This window comes from Lonchura striata, chromosome 21 (assembly GCF_046129695.1).
Source record: "Lonchura striata isolate bLonStr1 chromosome 21, bLonStr1.mat, whole genome shotgun sequence".
NCBI classification, from domain to species: domain Eukaryota; kingdom Metazoa; phylum Chordata; class Aves; order Passeriformes; family Estrildidae; genus Lonchura; species Lonchura striata.
The window spans coordinates 10,713,943-10,733,379 of record NC_134623.1 but is presented as its reverse complement, the minus strand read 5'-3'; the positions used below and the strand labels follow the sequence as shown (position 1 = coordinate 10,733,379).

The following is a 19,437-nucleotide window of genomic DNA, read 5'->3' as shown; positions in this document are numbered from 1 at the left end:
TTCTCTTCACAGTGTAGTCAGACAAAACAATCCTTTTACAGCCTGAGAACCAAGGACACCGCTGCAGCTTCTGGCCCAGAAAGTGAAAACACCAGCGAATTGAGGAGAGCAGACTGGGAGGGTGGGGCTGCATAATCTGAAGGTGTAATTGGACAATTAACCCCAATATGTAAATGAACCAAAACTTATAAAAGTGTGAAAACATTGTCATGGTTTGACACTGGCACAATGCCAGCACCCTCATGAAATGCAACCTCTCAATTGAATGCTGAGAAGTGCGATCGGCAAAAGAGCAAAGCAGGCCCAAGCTTAATAACAAGGGAAAAAAACTTATTAAGCTACTACTACTACACTACTATAAAAGGAAATCAGAAGGAAAACACACACAAAATCCAAAATGAAAACCTTACAAAATGGCAGGTCCAAGGGACAATTGTGACACTGTGGGGCCTGTGAAACCAAGGGACCATTGTGACACTGTGTGACTCCATGGAATGTAGGGATCATTGTGACACTGAGAGGCCCCATCAAACCAAGGGTCCATTGTGACACCGTGGGGCCTCAGGGAACTGTGGAGACCATTATGACACTTTGGGGTGTCATGGGACCAAGGGACGATTGTGACACGGTGAGACCCCAGGGAGCCAAAGGTCCATTGTGACATTGCAAGGCCTCATGGAATCATAGAGACACCATTAAGAGACTTCACAGCCTCATGGAACCAAGGGGCCATTGTGACACTGTGGGGCACCATGGAACAAAGGAGATCATTGTGACACTGAGGGGACTCATGGGATCATGGAGACCTTTCGGACACTATGAGGCCCTACAGAATAAGCAAAGCATTGTGACACTGTGAGGCCTCATGGCACCAGTGAGACCATTGTGACCCCGGGGGTCCCCACAGAACCAAGAGGACCATTGTGACACTGTGGGGCCTCATGAAACCAAGAGGCCTTTGTGGCACTGCAGGGCTGCAGGGAACCAAAGGTCCATTGTGACACTGCAGGGCCTCGTGTCATCAGTGCTCCATTGTGACCCTGTGGAGCACAAAGGAGACCATTGTGACATTGCAAACCCCCAGGGTCCAAAGGTCCATTGTGACATTGTGGCCTCATGGAACAGAGGAGTCCCGTGACATTGTGGGGCCTGAGGAACCAGAGAGACCATTGGGACACTGTGGGGCCCCAAGGAACCAAGGGAACACGGAACAGGTCTGGCTGGTTTGGCCTCCAGGGGCTGCCTGACAGCTTGGCACCTGCAGGGTCTCTTCTCATCTGCTATTGAAACACTGGGGCACGAGGCTTTCCTTCCCATGGAAAAGAACTCTCCTTCTCCTCTAGGCACACATGGCCAGAATTGGGATTTCACCTCCATTTCCTTATATCCAGGGATTGTTCCCATGGACATATTGCCAGGACAAATCTGCCAGGCAGTCATTTGGTAAGGGTCACTGCTTATCTGCCTCCAAAACACAGGGGAAGGCTCCACGCTTTCCTTCCTTTGGGAAAGAACTGTCCTGCTTCTCCAGGTGCTCATGGCCAAAATTGAGATTGTCTCCAAAATTCCCTATCTCCAAAGATTGCCCCCAGACAAAATCTGCCTCTCCTGAAAAGTCTGGCTGGCCTTGGCCTAATGAGGCTCTCACCTGCCTTCCAAACAGTGGGAGTCTGTGCTTTCCTTCCTATGGAAAAGAACTGTCCTTCTCCTGCACGTGCCAATGGCCATATTGGGATTTCACCTCCAATGTTGACTGTTGTGACAGACTGGAGGAGATTGTTGGCTGGAAACATTTCATGTGTGGGGGAGGAAGGGGCAGGTCCAGCCTTGCCCTGCCCTGGAACCCCAGCACTGCCCTGCCCGGGAACCCCAATCCCCCCAGAGCCTCTATCCCAGCCCAGCAGTGTCTGCCAGTCCCTGGCACAGCACAGGCAATGCTCCACAGCCACCTGTGGAGCCCCAGCCCAGCTCCTGAGTGACCAAATGACCCCAGGTCCCACCTGGGGGAAGAGCCCAGGAAGACCAAGGGGTATTTAAGGCTGACCACAAGGCAAGCACACATCTTGACCCTACCTCCTCTTGGAATTTCCATCTGAATATTGCTGGAATCCAGGAGTCGGTAGCTGTGTGTATGCTTCTCTGTATCTCACTTTTCTCTCTTTCTGTATCTATTTCTTCTATTTCTGTATTCTTGCAAATATTGATTAACATAAAATTGAACAGGCTAAGAGTTTGTGAAGTTGAGTGGGCCAAGTTAATGCTTTGAGTTTCTTTGGTTGTTTGAATGCCATATTAAAATGTTTGCCAAAGTTTCACTGATTTTTCTAAATTTCCCAGTAAAGGCAGTTTTGTTGTTTAGAGCTCCTGAGAAACTCTTGATAGTATTGCTCCAGTGCATCCAACTCAGAGGACACAAATTATTATCATTCCTTTCAAATGTCTCCTTGAGAGAGTTTTTTTAATGGATGGGGGTCAGGGCTTGTGTGTCCTGCTTGGCACAGCCCAGGCAGGGCTTTCACAGCCCCATCCCACACTCTTTCCCAGCTGGAGCCGCTGGTGCCTCTGAGTTCTGCTGCCACAGCCCCAGGGACGCTCTCCTTGTCTGCCCATTCCCCCAGGGTCTCTGGACAGGGATGGCCTCAGTGGGGGCTGTGACATCCTCAGCAACTTGGAGGCTGCTGCTGAATTTTACTGCTCCAGAGGCTTCTTCAGCCTTCAGGAATTCATTTCAGGAATTCAGTGCCCCAGGGCTCATTAACATTCAGAACACCTTAACAAGCTAAGCCTCTGGAAATAATTTGATTTAAGCTTTCAAATCCTTTGTGGTTGGTTAGGCGGATTCCATTAGTGTAGTTGAAATGAATGAATTTTATTTACACAGGGAGAGAGAAACCATTTTTAGGTCCCGTTTTGATTTTTTAGTTAATACATTGATATGTGCCATCTCCAATTGACACTGAATCCAAGTACCTCCTCCTGCAGTTTGAATAGATATGAAAATCAAGACCCTTTATGGCTGACAATCCATCAGATTCTGTCCCTACCCCCACCCCACCATTTCCCCCATCCAAGCCCTGGCACTCAGAGCAGTCTGTGCAAATCTGAGCTCCCTCCAGCCCAGGCTGCACCTGCTGGTTTCAGCTCCTTGGCTCCAGCTCCCACCTGCTTTCCTTGGAGAAGGAGCTGCCCCAGACACAGAGGGATGTTCATTTATTGCCAGCCAACAAAGCCAAGGGAAGGCACAGCTCCATCCAATGCAAAAGTCATTCCTCTGCTGGATATTAAATCCATTGTGCACAGCAGACAGTCTCAGAGCAATGGAAAACACCTTCTGTGCCCAGCACAGATCCCAAAGTCCCCCTAAACCCTCCCTGCCCCAATTCTGCCCAGATTTGCTCTTTGCACACACAAGTCACAGGCTGAAGGCAGGAGCTGCCTCCATGCCCAGAGGGAGGAAAAGAGGGAAAGTGGATGAAGAGCTCTCCTGTGCAGAGCCAAGGTCCAAGTGCCCCTGCGCTGGGAACCACAACTCATCAGGTTTGTGTCCTTTGGGCTCAGGGACTGGTGACACTCAGAGGCACAGAAAGGTTTCTTGTCAGCTAACACAAGTTGAACATTTGAACAATTTAATAATCATCACAACTCTTCCCTCAGCTCTCTGGGATGTCCCAGCAGCATCTGACATGTTCCCCGTCCCCAAGGGATTTCTATACAGGGACAGTTTTAGACAAAGACATAAGAAAAGGCAATTCTGTGATGGACAAAAACACAATTACAATGTTGACTAATGTGATATTTATTTGAACTTCTGAAAGAGTGGACAACTCCCTGAAGCTCAAAGCATGAAACCAGTCAGTGGAGAGGCACTTGAATGACCTGAGAGCACCTAGATGAGGAAATCTGGGAGCACCAGGAAGGACATAGATCCAGTTGGTCTAGTGAAGAGATGTCCTTAGACATACCCATTTCAACAGAAGACTTGGAAAATCCTGAAGGAAGAGGGAGGCGATATAATAAATTGAATATTGGTGATGCAAATAGAAGGCAAGATCAGTATTTCTCCTCATGCCATCAGTACACTTCCAGGAAATTCCTGATCCTTGTGGGAAAACTTTGCCATTTCTTAACCATTCTCAAGTGACCCAGAAAAAAAAAAAAACCATTTGTAATATGAAATGTACAAGTAATAACATCTGTGGCCCTTTTCCAGGCAGACATCAGTTGTGTGCCCATGACCAGGCAGTGCCACTTGTGCCCTGAGGTGCCGAGCTGGGATTGGATCTCTCAGAGAGGAGCTGAGGGAGAGCAGAGCACCTTGCAAGCTGCAGGTCCCTGCCAGCCCCGCAGGGCTCCTGTGCCATCAACATCTGCTCTGCTCCAGTCTGGAACAGGGCCCAGCACGGTGCCGGGACCATCAGAGAGCTGAGGTGTGTGCTGGAATCCCATGGCCTCCCCATGGCTCAGCAGCCCTGCATTTCCCTGCTCCAGCCTTGGTCTCCAGCACAGCCATGGACACTGATGGTTTCTGTGCCAGGCTCTCCCAGCCCAGCCCAGCTCCCTGCCAGCTCTGCCAGCTGCCCTGAGCTCTGGGCAGCACCAAGGGCCTCTCCCCAGCACAGCCCAGCCGGCTCTGGCCCCACAGCTCTGCTCAGCCCAGGCTGCTCTGGGCACTGCCCCACGGCCTCAGCCCCTGCCAAGGGCACAGCAGCAGCTGCAGCTCAGCCAGGACTCAGCCCCACCATGGGGGAAGGGGCTTGGCCAAGGCCAAAGGAGCTCCCTGGCTGCCCTGCTCCCCTCTGCCTGAGGTGCTGAGAGCTCTGCAGCCCCTCCTGCCATCCCATCTGCCCAGGCCAGCACAAGAGCCCCGGCCCTGGGGCCCTCCAGAGCTGCTCCTGCTCCAGGCCCAGGGCCCATCCCAGAGCTGGGGCAGCCACAGAGCTGTGCCCATTTATGCTCATTGCTGCTCTGATGGGGATGGATCCTCAGCCCCTTGGGGGTTGATGATGAATTTTACTGCTCCAGAGGCCTCTTCTTTCTTGAGCTCTTCAGTTCAGGAATTCAGTGACAAAAGGCTTCTAAACATTTGTTCAAAGTGCCATAACAATGAAAAACCCATGGGAATAATTCAAGTCCTCAATTCTTCAGTGGTTAATTAGACAGATTTCAGAAATGTGTACAAAGGGAATATACTATATTGAAAACAGGGCAGAGAGAATTGTTATTTTCCTGTTAATAGACTGATATCAGCAATGTCCAATTTATATTTAGCCCCAGCACCTTTTAACGCTGTCTGAACATATATGAAACTCAAGACCCTTCATGACTGACAATCAGTAACAGTTTGTCCCCACCCCTCCCCACCAATTCCCCCATCCACCCCCTGGCACAAGAGCAGCTGAGGAATGGCATCACATCCAGGGGTGTCCCCAGGGCTCAGGACTGGGGCCAGGTCAGTGAAATCTCTTTATTGCTGATCTGGACGAGGCCATCGAGGGCACCCTCAGGCAGTTCCAGGTGAGCCCAGGCTGGGTGGGAGTGTGGCTGTGCTGGAGGGCAGGAAGCTCTGCAGAGGGATCTGGACAGGCTGGAGCCATGGGCCCAGGACAATGGGATGAGGTTCACCAAGGCCAAGGGCTGGGTCCTGCCCTGGGCTCACAACCACCCCAAATGCCTGGCCGTGCCCTGCCCCTGATCCCCACAGCCTGTTTCCTTCATCCCTGCATTACCAGGGACTTTCTGGGACAAGGGAGCTCTGCTCTGGGGATGGAGGGAGGGCCCAGTGCCACCACTGGAGTGGGAACCACAACTCATCAGGTTTGTGTCCTTTGGGGGTCAGGAACTCGTGAGACTCAGAGGCACAGAAAGTTTCTCTTCATGGCCAACAGACCATGGTTGAACTATGTGCATGATTCCAGCAGTGTCTGATGAGTCCACCATCCACAAGTGTTTTTCATGCTAGAATGAATTTCTGACAAATGTGGTTCTGTGATAGATATAAACACAGTTAGGTTCTTGTATCAGGATGCTCATGCTGAAGTGGGGGCAAAACAGCTCAAATAATTCCTGATGTGCAAAGCTGTCAGTGGTGGATGGAGAAGGGAGGTCAGGCTGCTTTTGGTGCTGAGGAAATGCTGAAACCACCCTGACTCATTTCATCTCCTCCTGGCCTGGCTGATCTCCCCTCTTTCCCCTTACACCCATTGGCTTTTGTCTCCCACCAGGCCACCGGTGAAGAGCCTGGCTCTGTGTTCTCCATCCCCTCCTCGCTGGCACTGCCAGGCTGGGATGAGGAGCCCCTCAGCCTTCCCTGCTCTGGGCTGGACAAGCCCAGGTCCCTCAGCCTCTGCTCACAGCCCAAGGGCTCCAGCCCCACTTTGGAGGCCCTTCCCTAAGCCTGCTCCAACTGCCAGACATCTTTCCTGCCCTGGGGAACGCAACCCAGGCCACAGGCACCTGGATAATCCACGTCCTTGATGTCCTGGTCACACAGCCCTGGCCCCTTGTCCCCATGTCAGGCTCTTTGGTAGATCCTGTGGAACATCCTTTGGTGGAGGCTGTGGCTCCAGGGGGACTGGGGGGATACCGGGGGACAGGGATCCTGCTGGGCATGAACAGCATTGGACTTGTTGGGAGAAACTGTGAGGGGGACCTGGGGCGGAGTGACCAACCCAGTGACCTCACAGAGCCCTCCTGGGATGTCACACAGCCCCTCTGGGATGTCACAGGGCCTCTCTGAGATGTCACAGCCCATTCTGTAATGTCACACAGCTGGTCTCTGATGTCACAGCCAACTCTGTGATGTCACAGTCTGCTCTGCAATTTCAGAGCTCTGTCCTGTGATCTCTAAGCCTGCTCTGTGATGTCACAGAGATGGCCTATGATGTCATAACTTCTTGATGACACCACATTAACCACTCTGTGATGTCATGGACCATTCTGTCACAGATCACTCATATGATGTCATAGACCACTCTTTGACCTCATGTAACCAGATGATAAATTGTCTCCAGCAGGTGAACTAACACCTGGAGCTTGTTCTCCAAAACCCCTGGCCTATGGAGACCACACAATGCCCATTGTGGGACAAGGGGAACTGGAAGTTCACCAGCCTCAGTCTCCTGCCAGCTCAGCCAGGCCCACGGGAACATTGGGGTCCACGACCACCAGGGACCACCAGAGAGACCCCCAGGACAGAAGGACACATGGGTAAAGGGGAGGGGAAATATGTTAATGAGTCTGGGGAAATGATTATCAGATGTGAGTTTAGTCCAGCACAATCAATTAATATGTGTATGTACAGAAGATGAACAGAAACTTTCCTGTACTCAGCATGCTCGGCTTTGGGAGGAGCTATCCCCCGTGCATCCCCCTGAATAAAGAATGCTGCTTCTTAATGCTGCACTGGTGTTAAGGAGTTTTCTGTTTTAGCGATTTTTTGGTAACACTCCACTCCCAAGGAAAGCTCTGTCTGCTGCTGCTCACAAACAGAGAAGGGCTGGTGGCAGATGTGGGGGTTGGAGGCTGCCTGGGGAACAGTGACCATAAAATAATCAAGTTTTCAATGATCTGTGAAAGAAGGAGGGGCAGCAACAAAACTTCCACACTGGAATGAGGAAGGGCAGACTTTGGCCTACTTAGGATGCAGATTTGGGGAGTACCAAATCAGGTACTGATTTTTTTAATGGGAAACAGCCCTTAAAAACCAAGGGGTCCAGGGAGGATGGACACAGTTCAAGACAGTAATCTTAAGGGGGAAGGAGCAGCCTGTCCTAGTGTGGCAAAAGATGAGGTGGTGAGGAAAATGACTGTCCTGGTTGCCCATGGAGCTTTTGTGGGAACTCAAGGGAAGGAAGAAGGTGTATTAACTTATGACAGAAGATCAGGCAGCTTAGGAATTGTTTAAGAATGTTGTTAGGTCATGCAGGAAAATAAAGGAAAGAGGTAAAAATCTCAATAAGAGATTAACCTGGCCACTTCTGTGAAAAATAATAAAAAGTGTGTCTATGAATAAATTCATAAGAAAACGTGGAATAAGAAGAACCTCTACCCTTTTTTGGATGCATTGGAAAATAGAGTAACTAAAGATAAGGAAAAGGTTGAGCTACTTAAGACCTTGTTTGTCTCAGTTTTCAATATTTGGACAGGTTGTCCTCAGGACAAGAGTTCTCCTGAGCTGGTAGATGGGCACAGGGAGCAGAACAGGCCCCTGTAATCCAGGAGGAAGCAGCTGCTGACCTGCTGAGCCACTCAGATGCTCACAGGTGGATGGGATGGGATGGGATCCATCCTAGGGGGATGAGGGAGCTGGTGGATGAGCTCCCCAAGCTGCTCCCCATCATTTGCCATCAGTCCTGGCTCACCAGGGAGGTCCCAGAGCACTGGAGGTGCCAGTGTGAGCTCATCCCCAAGAAGGGCTGGAAGGAGGATCTGGAGAACTCCAGACCTGTCAGCCTGACCTCGGTGCCCGGCAAGGTTATGGAACAGATCACCTTGAGAGCCACCACAGGGCACCCACAGGATGGCCGAGGGGTCAGAGCCAGCCAGCGTGGATTTAAGAGGGGCAGGTCCTGCCTGAGCAACCTGATCTCCTTTTATAACCAGGTGACCCACCTGTGGATGTGGGAAAGGCTGTGGATGTGTCCATCTGGACTTCAGAAAAGCCTTGGACACTGTCTCTGACAGCATTCCCTGGAAAAGCTGCAGCCCACGGCTTGGGCAGGTTCCCTCCTGGCTGGGAGATGGAAGAGCTGGCTGGAGGCTGGGCCCAGAGAGGGGTGGGGATGGTGCTGCACCCAGCTGGTGTCCAGTCCCTGGTGCTGTCCCCAGGGATCTGTGTTGGGCCCAGTCCTGTTTAACATCTTCACCGATGATCTGGGGGAGGGGATCGAGCCCACCATCCCCAGATTTGCAGGTGACACCAAACTGGGTGTGAGTGTGGATCTGCTGGAGGGCAGGACAAGAAGACACAGCCTCCAGCTGCACCAGAGGAGGTTTAGGCTGGACAAGAGGAAGAAGTTCTTCACAGAAAGGGTGAGTGGGCATTGGAATGGCAAGCCAGGGGGCAGGTGGCAGAGTCACTGTCCCTCTCCAGTGGCACTCAGTGGCATGGTCTGGGTGACAAGGCGGTATTAGGGCATTGGTTGGACTTGGTGATCCCAAAGGTCTTTTCCAGCCTATTTTATTCTGTCAGTCTGTGATGACTGGGACACTCTGGGGCCATTGTGACCCCGCAGGGCCTCGTGGAACTAAGAGGACCATGGTGACACTGTGCAGCCCCATAGAACCAGGGCTCCATTGTTGTGCTTTGGGGCCAAATGGAACCAGGGAGTCCTTGTGACACTGGGTCCTGGTGGAACCACAGAGGCCATGGTGACACTGCGGGGCCTCGTGTGACTGAGGCGTTTCACCACTGTGACACTGCCAAACCAAGGAGAGCATTGGGAGAGTCCAGGGCCCAGTGGAACCAAGGGGACATTGTGACACTGAAGGGACTTGTAGAAGCACAGAGAGCATTGTGACAGTGTGGAACCTCATGTGACCATGGGGCCTTTGTGACACCCTGGGGCCCCATGGAACCAAGGGGCCACTGTGAAACTGTGGCACCAACGAGAACATTGTGACACTGTGGAGCTCCATGGAACCAAGGAGTCCATTGTCAAATTTTGGAGCTCCACGGAACCAAGGAGACCAGTGTGACAGTGCAGGGCCTGGTGTAACCAAAGGGACATTGTGACACTGAGGGGCCCATGGAACCAAGGACAGCTTTGCAGATGACACCAAACTGGGTGTGAGTGTAGATCTGCTGGAGGGTAGGAGGGCTCTGCACAGGGACCTGGACAGGCTGGATCCAGGGCCCAAATCCAACAAGGTGAGGTTTAACAAGTCCAAGTGCCGGGTCCTGCACTTTGGCCACAACAACCCCTGCAGTGCTATAGGCTGGGGACAGAGTGGCTGGACAGCAGCCAGGCAGAAAGGGACCTGCAGGGACTGATGGACAGCAGGCTGGACATGAGCCAGCCGTGTGCCCAGGTAGGCAAGAAGGCCAATGGCTCCTGACCTGGATCAGGAATGGTGTGGCCAGCAGGACCAGAGGTGCTGTGCCAGCACTGATCTGCCCCAGCTCTGCACACAGACATTGCTGCTGCAGCTCCAGAGAAGGCAACAAAAGGGCATCTCTACAGAAAACTTTGCTGACAGATCCTTTAGTATCTTGAAACCCACCAAGAGCGCAACCCGTCATTGAAACAATCTGTGGCCACAGGGAAGAGTGAGAGAAACAAAATGAGAAATGGCTCAAAAAATTTCATTTATTGTGGACAAGATGAAAAAACTAAAACAAATAATAAGAATCTGCAAAATGAAGCCAACAAGAAATATCAAAGACAACTTTTATTATACGTGATTTGAAAAAAATGTCCAGCAGTTTAATGTTTCTGAAATGGCAAAGTCATCAGTCTCCACACTGCAGCCTTGAGCTCCTGGTTCCTCAAGCTATAGATGAGGGGGTTCAGGGTTGGAGGCACCACCGAGTACAGAACTGACACTGACAGATCCAGGGATGGGGAGGAGATGGAGGGGGGCTTCAGGTAGGCAAACATTACAGTGCTGATAAACAGGGAGAGCACAGCCAGGTGAGGGAGGCAGGTGGAAAAGGCTTTGTGCTGTCCCTGCTCAGAGGGGATCCTGAGCACAGCCCTGAAGATCTGCACATAGGAAAAAACAATGAACACAAAACATCCGACTCCTAAAGACATACTAACAGCAAGAAGCCCAAGTTCCCTGAGTTTAGAATATGAGCAGGAGAGCTTGAGAATCTGTGGGATTTCACAGAAGAACTGGCCCAGGGCATTGCCATGGCACAGGGGCAGGGAAAATGTATTGGCTGTGTGCAGCATTGAATAGAGAAAGGCACTGGCCCAGGCAGCTGCTGCCATGTGGGCACAAGCTCTGCTGCCCAGGAGGGTCCCGTAGTGCAGGGGTTTGCAGATGGACACGTAGCGGTCATAGCACATGATGGTCAGGAGATAAAACTCTGTGGTAGTGCAAAACACAAAAAAAAAGAGCTGGGCAGCACATCCTGTGTAGGAGATGTTTCTGGTGTCCCAGAGGGAATTGTGCATGGCTTTGGGGACAGTGGTGCAGATGGAGCCCAGGTCGCTGAGGGCCAGGTTGAGCAGGAAGAAGAACATGGGCGTGTGCAGGTGGTGGCCACAGGCTACGGCGCTGATGATGAGGCCGTTGCCCAGGAGGGCAGCCAGGGAGATGCCCAGGAAGAGGCAGAAGTGCAGGAGCTGCAGCTGCCGCGTGTCTGCCAGGGCCAGCAGGAGGAAGTGGCTGATGGAGCTGCTGTTGGACATTTGCTGTGGCTGCACATGGGCACCTGTTCATGGAGAAAGGACAGTGAAGAGAAAAAGGAGATTCCTTCAACCAAAATCAAAGGCATTTCACATACACCTCTTTTATCTATGACACACATGGACATATTTTTGTGTTCAAGAGTCCTGCGGATTACTTTTTAAGCTCCCTCCATGTCTCTCCTGGTGTTCTTGGAATCAGAAACCTTTAGCGTTTCTGCTTCCCCCAGGGTGAACAAAGCAATTTCTGTGAGGCAAAATGATAAGTGGAGAGTAAGGGGAGATGGCCTGTCGTTCTCACCTCTTCAGATTTCTCTGGGCTTTAACCACTCTCAGTTAGAGGATGATCACGTTCCCATGCTTCCCTAAAATGTCACCAGGCACGGCTGAGAGCAGATGGATCCACAACAGCTCAGCTCCACATTTGGATCCAAGGACTCACTTTGCTCATTTCACCCACCCAGCAGCATTTTCAGTGTCACAACACCTCTACCTTTCCCCATCAATCTTATAAATTAGAGATGCTCTAGGACATGTTTGAAGCTCCCCGCTTGGACTGAAATCTCAAGGAGACTTCCAAGTGTCCTTCTGATGGCACTGGATGAAGGGAGGTGCAGCTCCTTCCCTGGCTGCACTGCCAGCATTGCCCAGAGCCGGGCACTGGGGACAGCTGTGTCACCCTGAGCCAGTTGTGCCCCCTGCCAGAGCCCCCAGTGCCGGGCAGCTGCTCCCAGCCCTGTGCTCTGCAGAGGGAACTGGGCCCGGGGCTGCAGAGCTGCCCCACGGCTCTGCTGCAGCTCTGCCTGCACAGGAGGGGCTGCACGCCTTGGAGCCCCGGCCCTGAGGGCAGAGGCTTGGCTGGGGCACAGGAGGGAGGGGGCTTGTTCAGAGGGAGGGGCTGCACTGGAGGGGATCCTCTGGGCATCTCTAAACTCTCCCTGCCTCAGCATTTCTGGGTTTTCTTTTCTCTCCTTCCCTGATCTTCTCTCTGCTTCCTGGAGATTTTCCTCCTGCAGGTGTCTCCCTGTGCCTGATCTCTCCGTGCCAGCACTCCCAGACCCCAAATCTCTGTGCACTCTCCTTGGCCTGACAGAACCCTGCCAGTTTGCAGGGCACTGGCTGGGGACAGGTTCTGTTTGCAGCTTGGAGAAAGGACAGCTCAGACTGAGCCTGGTGGCTCCAGCAAAGGTGATGCTGGTGCTGTCCATGGGCAGAGTGGCTGCAAGCACATTAGGGATCTCCTGTGAACCTACTGATCACTAAAAGTAACAGTTCAGATTTCTCAGGCACTTCTCAAAATACAGAATCAACTGCTGATATTTATTCCTCCCTCCCTGCCATTCTGCAATGGTAGGAAACTGAATACAAACTTTTTGGGAATTTCTTAATTTTTATCAATATCCTTGTCTTGGAAATATTCTGTGACTGATCAGAAACCCTCAGCATGTCAGAACACCATGAGCATTTCACCTACCCTACACCAGAACACTCAGAGTTGTACGCACAGGGTCTGTGGGCATTGGGATGTTCCAGCTTTAGGAGATCTCTCCAGGAGCTGCAGCTGCATTGTCCTGCAGCCAGAGGTTCCTGTGCCAAGGGCTGGCAGTGATTCTGCCCCAGGCACTTCTCAGCCCCTTCCCAGCCCTGACTGATTGAAGCTCTCTGTGCCTCTGTACTGTGCTCGGGCTGGCTGCAGGCAATGCCCCAGCCCTGCTGGGCTGGCAGAAGAGCTGCTCAGCAAGAGAAATGTGCTTTTGAAGCTCTGCTTGGTTACCAGGATCACCCTCTGTGCCAGGAGCCCGGCCCAGCTCAGCTGCACAGACATAGCACAAGGACTTTAATGACCCTCTCAGGGATTGCTGTTGTTTTCATTAGTCTCATTCCCAGAGAGTGTGCTCAAAAAACTTCTCAAGAACTCAAAGTGTGATTGAAACACTGAAGTTTCTTGGACTTTTAATGGGTCCCACTGAGGGAAACGACTGAGAAAGTGTCCCCAAGTAGAGCATAATGCTGGAGCAGAGATGACAGCAAGGGACAAGCAAGGGGAAGGTGGCTCTGGTGCTGAGCAAACCTGGATGTGTTTCAGGAATGCAAAGGGCCGAGGCCTGAGCCCCAGCCCCTGGCAAGGCAGATCCTGTCCCTCCCTCATTGCTCAGGGCTCTTCCCGGGATGGGCACTGGCATGTGGGGATGTGCAGTGCCAAGGGCAGGACCATGGGGCGGCCCCTGCCAGGCTGCTGAGCAGGGACAAGGAGGCACTGAGACCCCAGGGCTGCAAGGGTCACTTGTCCCCTGGTGGCCTCAGGCCCAGGGCCAGCAGCCATGGCCAAAGGGCTGCACAGGTTGGCTCTGTCAGGGCCTTGCAGCTGCTGCACATCCCTGATCCCTCTGCAGCCCAGGCTGTCCCACGGTGTCCCTGCCCTGCGCCTCTGTCCCTGTAGGCTGTTGTCACTCCCGGCTGCCCCACCTCGCTGGCCCTTCCTTTGCTGGCAGCTCTGCCTCCTGCTGCCCCTGCCTGGCCACACAAGGCCTTGGGCTGCTCCAGGCTCCTGCTGGGAATGTGTAGCACCACAGCCCTGCCCTGGGAGGGAAATTCCTTTCTCCTGGTGTCCAGTCTGGGCCTCCCCAGCTGTCCTTCGTGCCATTATTTCTTTCTCTCACTGTTTTATACAAGGAAGAAAATCTGCATCCTCTCTGAAACCACCCTTCAATCCCTCCCAGGCTACTCCTGTTCTGTCCTCAATCACCATATCACTGAGACAAGAGCCTGCAGCCTCTACCTGCTGGTTATGTGATGAGGCCTCCAAACCCCATCTTGGGAGTTTTTTGGGTCCTCTACGAAGTCTGTGAAAATGGAAAAACAGTCAAAGTTATTTTTTCCGAAATCTTGCATTGACAGAACAAGGATCAGTATCTTTAAACTGAATGAGGGTGGATTTACATTTGTTAGAAGGACAAAATATATTATAATTATGAGAGTGACACAAAATGGCAACTGTTTTTTCCAGAGAGATGTATTCCCCATCCCAGGAATGCTCCAAAATCAGGGAGTGTGTGCAACCTGACCCAGTGAAATCCCCTCCCCAAGGATGGAATTCCTGTTGTGTGGGTTCTCGGATGGGCTGGGTACCCTCACAACAATTCTGGCCAGAATGTCTGCTGAGGGCAGCCAGGCTGCTGCAGGGCAGTGACCTCACAGCCATCACCATGGCAGCCCTGTCCCCTGGGCCTGGCTCTCCCCTTTCCTCTGCCCCTGCCTTGTCTCTGCTGGCATGAAGAGTTTTGTTGATAATATCTTGTCCCCAAGGTGCTGGGCCAATGGCTTCCCAGTCAGGCTCCTGGAGCAGAAGTGGCTTTTCAGAGCCCAGCCAGAAATGAGCCCCGAGGCAGCAGCTCTGCAGCGCTGGCACCAGGCCGCGTTGCAAGGGAGGCTTCTGGCCATGCCTTGCAAGCAGCTGCTGTTGCCAAGGTGCCTTTGGTACCTCGGGCTGTCCCTGGCACAGCTCCCAGCATGGCACTCTGCCCTTGTGCCCGAGGCCTTCCCTGTGCTGGGGCTGGCCTGGGGCTGTTCCTGCAGCGGGACCTGCCCTGCTCCTGGCACAGGAAAGGCAGTTCCTGCTGGAGCAGGAGGCTCTGCCTGCAATGGGCTCAAACCACTCCAGCAAGGCCCTGCTGACTTCAAAATTGCTTCCTAGAGCAGAATATCCTAGAATTGTTATAGATTCTGGACTGTGGAGTAAATAACTCTGGTTAAGAGCTTATTGTCTAATCATGATCTGATTGTATTTATATAAATATATCTGGTATTACATCATTAATCCTGTATGAAAAATTGCATTGACAAATTGTTCAATTCTACCTGTCCAATAGTTTATATTCTGGGGCCAGGATTGGATCCAGTCACTCCCAGTCTCTTCTCTTAGAAGGAATTGTAGAAGTCTGGGGGCCCTGCAGGGGTTTGAGGATCCATGGTGGCTGTTGGGTGTCATTTTTCCATCTCATGACTCAGCAGGAGTTTCTCCAATAAAGAAATAAAGGTTTTGCCTGAAGCTCCCACTCTGCACATGACAGGAGTGTGTGTGACATCCCAGCTCTTTGGCAGCCTGGGGACTCCTGGGATGTCACTGTGGAGCCCCCGTGAGTGCCTGTGATAGATCAGTGCCTTTGCAGCCCAAGGTGCCCTGGGAAGTCACCATGGAATGGCTGTGAATGCCTCTGACCACACGGCTCTTTGCCATCCCCAGAAACCCTTGGGAGGGCTCCATGGAGCACCTGTCTCTGTGTGTGACATTCCAGCTCTTGAACAGCCTGGAGACTCTTGGAAAGTCCCCATGGAACCCCTCTGAGGGCCTGTAACAAATCTGATCCTTAGAAGGCAACCATCATCAGTTTCTATGGTCAGTATCCATGGCAACCATCCCCATCCCCTGTTGCTCTGGTCAGTTTCCATGGCAACCATACCAGCCCCTGTTGCTCTGGTCAGTTCCCATGGCAACCATCACCAGGAAACCCTGTTGCTATGGTCAGTTTCCATGGCAACCATCCCCAGCCCCTGTTGCTATGGTCAGTCCCTGGGCAGCTCCATGGAGACCCCATGCCAGGGGTGGTTGCCATGGACACCAGCTCAGGCCTGGAGCCCGTTGCCATGGCAACCATTGGCACTCCCATCCCCAGGCTCATGGGATCCCAGAACCACAGAATTGGCTGAGCTGGGAGGGACCCATCAGGATCCTCAAGTCCAACTGCTGGCCCTGCACAGGACACCCCAACACTGCCAGCCTGCGCCTGGCAGCGCTGTCCAAACGCTGCTGGAGCTCAGAGAGCCCTGGAGCTGTGACCCTTCCCTGGGGAGCCTGGGCAGCGCCCCAGCAGCCTCTGGGCAAAAACCATTTCCTGAGATCCAACCTCAGCCTGCCCCGACTCAGCTGCAGCCGCTCCCTCCACTCCTGTCCCTGGGCACCAGAGTGAAGAGGTTCCCTCAGCCCCAGCCAGGGACCCGCTCCCAAAGCTGCTGCCATGGCCACCAGGGCTGGCACCAGCTGGGATGCTCGGTTTCCACAGGCCAGGGTTCAGGAATGGGATTCCCCAATTTCCTGCTCTCACTAAAACCCTGCTGGCGCTCGTTGCCTTCCCACCATCCATTGAAGGAAAAAAGGGAAAGATCCCAGGCTAGGATAAGAACAATTTACTGGGAACAGCAATGAGATAAGGAACAAACAGAAACAGAAAAAATATTGGCAACAGAAGGGGTAAGAAAAACTATTTACAGACAAAACCACATCACCATCAATTGTATCTTCCTGGCCACGTTTTTCCTCCTGCATGGAAAGGACACCCGTCTCCTCAGGGAAAGAGAAAGAGAGAGTCCCTTTCCTGCCCTGGCAATGACCTGAGGTGGGAGTGAATGTAGTGACAGGGCCATGGCCAGACCCTCATGTTCTTCAATCCCACATCAGGTCATTGGCAGTATCGGGGCGCGGCTCTCCGGTACGGAGGCTCCGCCGATACGGTGGTAATAAGAATGCGTACACCACGGCAGGTCGTCTCTCAGACGCTGCTTTATTCGCTGAGGGCTGGGTGTCAGGGAGGATCCGCGACCCGTCCGCTCGGCAAGGGAGCAGGCTCCGAGAGCCCCGAATAAGGGGCGGGGTGGGGCTTATAACAGGTGGCAAATAGGAGGGACAGGGTACAAAGGGTCCAGTAGGAATGGGGTTCGGAGGAGGAGTTGGGATGGAATAATTGGGGTACAGCAAATGGGGATGAGGGAAGGGGGCGATAACCGGGGAAGAGCCAATTACAGACAGAGAACTTAGGAACATTCTGGAACTAAAGGCAAGTACAAAAAATGATTGACATAAAGATGGACATAACTGACAGTTACATAACATAAGGGGGGTGGTAGATTCGATGGGCAGCTTGGAGGCGGGAATTTATACAACAGCCTCTTCCCAAGGCATATTCGGGGGGGCTTTTCCCAAGTCCCCTACTGCAATTGGCAGGGGCAGGAAAAGGGACAGGTGTCTTCCCAGCATGGATCACAGGGAACATGGATCACCAGGGCTCTTCCCAACATGGTCCTCCAATGGTGGATGAAGCTGGAGCAGTGCACAAAGCTCTTCCTGCAGCTGGGGAATTTGCAGGGCCTCCTTTACTGGTGGCTCCGTTGGTGTTTGGTGAAGTGAGAGCTTTGGGTGAAGCTCTTCCCACACTGGGGACACAAGTAGGGCCTCTCCCTAGTGTGGATGCGTTGGTGGCTGACAAGGTTGCACTTGTGCTTGAAGCCCTTGCCACAGTCGGGGCAGAGGAAGCGCCTCTCCTCGGTGTGAATCTGCTCATGGAGGAGGAGATTTGAGCTGCTCTGAAACCTCTTCCCACAAGTGGGGCACATGTAGGACCTCTCCCCAGTGTGGATGCGCTGGCGTGTGATGAGGTCGCAGTTACGCTTGAAGCCCTTCCCGCAGTCAGGGCAGCGGAAGGGCCTTTCATCCGTGTGAATCCGATGATGTACAAAGAGATTGGAGCTGGTCTGAAACCTCTTCTGACACTCGGGACACTCATATGGCCTCTCCCCAGTGTGGATGCGTTGGTGCTTGATAAGGGCAGAGCTGTAGCTGAATCCCTTCCCACACTCCCCACACTCGTAGGGCCATTCCCCGGTGTGGATCATCATGTGCAGTTTCAGACTGTTGCTCTTCCTGAAGCTCTTCCCACACTCCAAGCACTTGTAGGGCTTCTCCCCATCAGGAAGCCTCACAGGGACGACCAGCTCCGAGCTCTGGCTGAAGCTCTGCCCACCTTCCTGGCCCAGAGTGGGTCTTTCCTCCTCAGAGCATCCTGGACTGGGCTTGCAGCCCCTCCTCCTGTGAGATCTCCAGGGATTTTCCTCCCTGTTGGATTCCTGCGCTGTGGAGTTGCTCAAAATTGCCTCTTCCATGAGGTTCTGCCGTGGGGATTTCTCCTTCCTGCTCTCCATCCTCAGCTCCTTGTCTGGAGGAGGAAGGACAAGGAGAGGATGGGATTTGCCTCCATGCCACAGGGAAGGGCAAGGAGATCCCCCCAGTGCGTCCCCGGCAGGAGGGCACCGGCAGCGGGGCTGTCCTGCAGCTGGGGGCCAGGCTGGGCTGGGAGATGGAGCAGGAGAGAGGGGGAAAGGGGCACTGACTTCCTCCTCACCTGCCTCGGTGTCCCAGGGCATCTTCCTCTTCCTTGCAACCTTCTCCATCTGGTGAATGTTTGGGTATGGGAAATCCTGTTTTGGGAGGAAAACAAGTGATGAGCACAGTGAGTTTTGTACTGGTTTGAAGGCAAACCAGGGAGAGAGTCTAAGCCAGAATGACAATTGAGTAAGAAAATTAAGATCAAGGCAATGATACAGAAACACTGCCTTAAACTCACAGAGTGAGGATATAACCTGACACCCCGTTGCTCAGGGTGGTGGTAGCAGTCTGATGAAATGGTGGCTGCAGTCCAGCTGGAGTGATGAACGTGATTCTGTCAAAGCAGTGATCCTGTAGAAGGGTCTGGTCTTCCTCTGAAGGTCCAGTGGTGGTTATGGAGCTCTTGTCCTCTGGGAATCCAGTAGGCAAGGTGGTTGTGGTGTTGCAAATGGTGAGATTATATCCCGGCAGGAATGCTTGGTTCCTCCCCCTGGGCGGAGCATCCCACAATGGGATGATATAATTTTATCAGTGCTGCAGTGACACTCAATGGCCCATTAACAGAAGATGGCCCCTGGAGGGCATTATCAGGGCTGAGCCATGGAAGAGATAAAGAACACTGCCCCACCTGTTGATAACAGTTTATGGAGATGGGGACTGAAAACACTTTTGGTTACATCTGACACTGTAACCTGAAACAGTGAGGCAATCCCTGCTCGGGGTGGGGGGTGAACACCACCCCCCTTACCCAAACTGGCTCAGGTGTAAAACCCCCACCCTGGGAAGGCCACGCACACAGGGGACAATGTCACACTTGCCCTGCTTCAGGGGAGATCTCTGTCCTTGTCACTCCCTTGCTCTCCCCCCTTTTCTCTTTCTTTGCATCTCTCTCTACCTCACATTTACTGTTCAATAAAATCCACTTTG

The 19,437-nt window shown here is 52.7% G+C and overlaps 1 protein-coding gene across 1 annotated transcript in view; it reads right to left on the bottom strand.

Moving 5' to 3' along the window:
* LOC110483898 (uncharacterized) overlaps positions 1-18,575 on the bottom strand; it is a 38,651-nt gene extending 20,076 nt beyond the window's left edge. The window contains exons 1-3 of the mRNA XM_077787702.1: positions 18,527-18,575; positions 17,506-18,340; positions 16,805-17,179 (exon numbers count right to left, since the gene is read on the bottom strand). Coding sequence (XP_077643828.1) covers positions 16,805-17,179; positions 17,506-18,340; positions 18,527-18,575 — 1,259 coding nt within the window. The remainder of the gene's footprint in view (positions 1-16,804; positions 17,180-17,505; positions 18,341-18,526) is intronic.
* Between the last annotated feature and the right edge of the window lie 862 nt (positions 18,576-19,437).